At 45.8% G+C, this 5,092-nt stretch overlaps 1 protein-coding gene across 1 annotated transcript; it reads left to right on the top strand.

Annotated features, from left to right (window-relative positions):
• Window positions 1-593: 593 nt before the first annotated feature.
• LOC135588427 (acidic endochitinase-like) lies at window positions 594-3,903 on the top strand. Its single transcript, XM_065080548.1, has 2 exons — window positions 594-1,621; window positions 3,567-3,903. Exons 1-2 carry the CDS (start codon window positions 647-649, stop codon window positions 3,627-3,629), a joined length of 1,038 nt encoding a protein of 345 aa, XP_064936620.1. The 5' UTR covers window positions 594-646; the 3' UTR covers window positions 3,630-3,903.
• Window positions 3,904-5,092: the final 1,189 nt, after the last annotated feature.

Genomic DNA, 5,092 nt, shown 5'->3' on the forward strand with positions numbered 1-5,092 from the left:
CTGCGGTTGTTTAGGATGATGACGGCCCATTCATTCCCAGCAGCCTCACCTGCACGAGACTTCCTCGGAGTTTCCCCTCTACATTACGTCAATGAATTCATCTCGAAATCAGTTCAAGAGTACCGGCATACGCATTAGATAGATCGAATAGAGTCGGATGTCCGAAAAGAATCGTTCTACCGCCATCCTTATCTCTGTCCTTGACGATGTTTTCACAGAGATGACTCGATCCCTCACAAGTCAATTGATTCAGTTGGTCGCCGGTGCATCGACCATGGAGGAAGACCAAATAAATGAAGGCGTGAATGAGGCGGTGGAAACCGTGCGCGAAGCAGACTCGAAGAAGTCTGCTCGCGGCGGAGCGAGTCACAGAAATAGAATAGGTTATATACGTCGAGGATACGTTTCTTCTCATGCTTAACCTCAAAGAAAGATGGAAGTCGCTTAGGCACAAGGGTTACAGATAAACACAACAGCAATACAAATAAATTATATGAAGCAAAGATTATGAGTGGATGAGCACTTCCTCTAAGAGTCATCCAGGAGTTAGTCAAAGTCTTCTTGTCTTCATCCCAACGCGCAGCCTCCCCTTGTTATACTCTCTTCCCTGGTGCAGGTCCCATCCCACCCTCCTTCCCTGGATAACATGAACGAGGCCTTCGCCAATCGTCACAGCCAATCCACCATGGCCTCCCGTAATCTCTCCTCCCTCCTCGTCGCCCTCCTCGTCTTCGCCTTCTCTGCCGGCTCCCACGCCGGCAGCATCGCCGTGTATTGGGGCCAGAACGGCAACGAGGGCGGCCTTGCCGACACCTGCAACACCGGCATCTACTCGTACGTGATGCTGGCTTTCCTCACCACCTTCGGCAAAGGGCAAACCCCCGTCCTCAACCTGGCGGGCCACTGCGATCCCCCCTCCGGCAACTGCACCGACCTCAGCTCCGACATCCGCGCCTGCCAGTCCCAGGGCATCAAGGTGCTCCTCTCCATCGGTGGCGGCTCCGGCAACAACTCCCTGTCCTCCTCCGACGACGCCGCGAGCGTGGCAACGTACCTGTGGGACAACTACCTGGGCGGCTCGTCCAGCTCGCGCCCGCTGGGCGACGCCGTCCTCGACGGGATCGACTTCGACATCGAGCAGGGCGGCCCCGACCACTACGACGAGCTGGCGAAGCAGCTCTCCGACTTGGGCAGCCAGGCGGGGACCAAGGTGTACCTCTCGGCGGCGCCGCAGTGCCCCTACCCGGACCAGTCCTTGGGGAACGCGCTGCAGACGGGGCTCTTCGACTACGTGTGGGTGCAGTTCTACAACAACCCCAGCTGCGACTACTCGTCGGGGGTCAGCGGCCTGAGCAGCGCATGGGGGACGTGGACGTCGAGCTTGTCGTCGTCGACCGTCTTCCTGGGGCTGCCGGCCTCGCAGGACGCGGCCGGGAGCGGGTACATCCCTCCGGACGACCTCACCAACCAGGTGCTGCCGGCGATCAACACTGCGTCCAACTACGGCGGCATCATGCTGTGGAGCAGATACTACGATCTCAACAGTGGGTACGGCGCCGCGATAAAGATTGGCGAGAACCCTGGATCCCTTCTCCTCGAAAGAGACAAAATCCTAATAAGAGTAAGAATTATTGTAAAGGAATGAATAGCTGAAAATTAAGATTTAGTTTTTTTTTTATAAATATTCACTTGTATTTTTTTTTATAAAAAATATAAATATTTAAGATAAAATTAATATTTTTATAAAATTCTAATGTTGGAGGGTTTCTCTTATGATGTCTAGAGAGGGTGCTCTTTCTTGATTATAGAGATAATAAAAATATATTTTTTTTAAAATTTATGTAAGAGTAAATATTAGAGTTCAATCAATATAAATAATCAAAGGATCTTATAATTAATGTTAAAAAAAATTAAATTTTCTTTATGAATTTACGTGGGACTTATCAAATAACATTAAGTCTTGTATTGAATATTTAGTGTATTTTTTATTATTAATCTCTGAGATATTTCTTTTGATTTCTTGTTTTCTTTTGCCCTCTCCAATAAATGATATGAAAGCTAAAAAGATTTGATAATATTTTATAAGGATGAGCGATGAAGATTGAAAGGAGTGGAAAACAAAAGTTAGGATAAGAAATCGTAGTAGAAAGAAAACCCTATAAATTAACATTTAATTTTTTTATAAATATTTTATATATCTCTATATTTTGATTAGGCAGGATAAGATGTTGTTAGTGATGGCCGAGGAGTCAGCACGACTTGGTCTACGGGTCGATGTTCGGAGTTCCAGGAATCCAGGGGCGCGTCTCTCGGTCGGTTGAAAGAAGCACCGAGGCCAAGCTAGTCCAGGGGTTAGGGTAGTGCCACTGATGTTTGGGAGCACGTCTCTCGATCGATTAGAAGAAGCGTCGAGGTTGAGCTGGACTAGGGGTCGAGATGGCTCTGTCTCCAATGAGGGATCGAGTTGGTTTAGGGGTGGTCACATTCCTGCACACTAGCCTTGGTCAGGGGATTCCCGACTTGGTCCCTCGTAGATTAAGTCAGTGGTCTTTCCTTTTTCTTTCTCTGTCCCCTGGCCAAATGCTGGTCAGGGGCTTTTATACTATTGTCCGAGGATCGGTCATATGCGAGTTTGGCGTGGCGGTCGATCCCCCCAAGGGGCGAGTTTCGTACATTCGTGCGGCCATCGCCCGGTACGTATGGAACGACGTCATGTGGCGTCGTCCCGAAGCCTCGTCTAGGCGATGGGGACCGATGATTCATTGGTGGAGAGGAAGGTACAGTAGCGGATAAGGTGGATGTGGAGGATCTCGTCGATCCACTCCTCATCGACCTCGCAAGCGTGATGTTGGCGATGCTGATAGAAGGTGAGTTGGCTATTGTTGACCAACGAAGAAGGGCAGAGAAATCTTGCTTTATTGCAAGGGCTCTGATACTATGATAAAATAAAATATAATGATAAAGCACACTTCAATTAGTTGAATACAATGTCAATTTGATTTTTCTTAACTGATCAGTAAGATTTCGAAGAAATCTTATCTACTATCAGGATCTTCTAATATGTATAAACTTAGAGAAAGAAAAACAAGGATAATGGGAGCCAAAGATTAATGAACTAGAGATCGGCGAAATCTTCACTTGGATTACCATTTTATTCTGGACACTTTGAACTCTAGGAAAAGGCCCCCAATGTCAATGCCTATACGTACTCTCCTCCGTAGTTCATGACCCACTGCCAAATCTTGACCGTGTTGTGTTGTTGATGAGGATTTGTCATCAAAAGAAGCTCCGAGGTTACCCTAATATTTTAAGAAGGTTCAGATGACCTGGGAGACTTCCATCACCTCCATCTCTCTCTGTTTGTGTTAGAATTCTCATGTAAACCCTTATGTCAGGATTAATACTTTTAAACCTTACACGAATTTGGCTCTTTCTTAATCGCTTAAGGTTTTGAGACTAACTGTATCTCAATCATAATTCTTATCGTGATATTAAAATATATTCGAGTGTGAAATTTATAGTCATGGAGCAAAGATGATGATTCTCGTGAGTTTCTTTGGTCTCAGCTTAGAGGCGAGGAGTCACAATCGATTAGGAAATCTGCTAAGCTGGCCCCGGCCATTAATTGACTCATCGGTGGTGCGTCGACCATGGAGGAAGACTAATAAGTTCGTGGTCGTTCCCATGGCGCAGCGGAAACCGTGTGCAAGCAGGGTTGAAGAAGGCGAACACGTCTTTCTTCCCCCATTAATTTCGCTCACCGCATGTTGCAAGCCAAAGATCAAAGGACTTAACATGAACAGAGTATGGCATTGAAGAATTAAAGGTGTGGCGATTAATATACTCCAATAACCTTTTTGTGCTAACTTAGGTTCTGATGGTGTGACATGTGAGTAAGGTTCGGAGCCAATCAATGTATACTTTTGACTCCGTCTCAGTCCGAGATGTTGGGTAGCTGTTAAAGTCAGATTTATCGAGTCGATTGCCTCAGCTAGCTGTTAAAGTCAGATTTATCGAGTCGATTGCCTCAGCTAGCTGTTAAAGTCAGATTTATCGAGTCGATTGCCTCAGCTAGTCGCTGGTGCATCGTTTGACTATGAACACCACCGCCACCTCTAGGATGCGTTGTTCCTGGAGAAGACTCAGTCGCAGGACCTTCTCATAGTTCCCACCGGGGAGACTGCTTCACTTTCAGCCCTCTCTACGTGTTGGAATTATACATCGGATGCTCATGCGTCATTGCGAGGATGGATACTGACAAACCCAACACATTATTGTAGTATTTATATTAATAAATATTTAGGATGATGACGACCCATTCATTCCCAGCAGCCTCATCTGCACGAGACTTCCTCGGAGTTTCCCTTCTGCAGTACGTCAATGAATTCAGTCTCAAAATCAGTTCAAGAGTACCTGCATACGCATTAGATAGATCGAATAGAGTCGGATGCCCGAAAAGAATCGATCTACCGCCGTCCTTATCTCTTGTTGGGAAGAAACCTATTAATGCGAAATAATTCTTTTCCTCTTTGTGTTCTCATCAAAATACCAACTTGATATCAAAATGCTAATATCAATCAGCACAGCATAAACAATAGAGCAATAAATCAATCACACAGTGAGACCAAATCTTTTTAACGTGAAAAACCCAATATGAGAAAAACCACGGGATCGTAGTCCACCTCAAACTTCCACTATAGAATAACAGGTTTACAGTAGGTCTTCTATAGAATAACTAGAGGATCAGAATAACATCAAGAACATAGATCTTGGCTCAAGAATAACATATCTTCAGCACATAGGTGGATCTCCTCCAAAGAGAATTCTAGGTCTCACAAAGTGGATATCGCAGGAAAGTACCTTAGAGAGGGTAAACTGCAGATCAACACCGTTAGGATTGTAGAGTTTGCTACAATGATTCTCCACATAAAATTTGGGCCAAAACTAACAACGTTTGGCCACAGATCATCGAGCAGAAAACTCAGAAACCTAATCTTTCTCTCTCTATTTCTCTCTCCTCTTTCCTCGCCGCAGGCTGCACGCTGCAATCTCACTGTGCACACACACACACCCTGCACTCTGCCCAATTTTA

The sequence above is a fragment of the Musa acuminata genome, chromosome BXJ1-8 (genome assembly GCF_036884655.1).
Source record: "Musa acuminata AAA Group cultivar baxijiao chromosome BXJ1-8, Cavendish_Baxijiao_AAA, whole genome shotgun sequence".
In the NCBI taxonomy this organism is placed as follows: Eukaryota; Viridiplantae; Streptophyta; class Magnoliopsida; order Zingiberales; family Musaceae; genus Musa; species Musa acuminata.

Excerpts from the sequence above, each read along its gene's own strand:
- LOC135588427 (XM_065080548.1), top strand. The coding sequence starts at position 647 with ATGAACGAGGCCTTCGCCAATCGTCACAGCCAATCCACCATGGCCTCC. Across the intron at positions 1,622-3,566 it reads GAGACAAAATCCTAATAAGA|CTTAGAGGCGAGGAGTCACA; the intron begins GTAAGAATTATT and ends CTTTGGTCTCAG.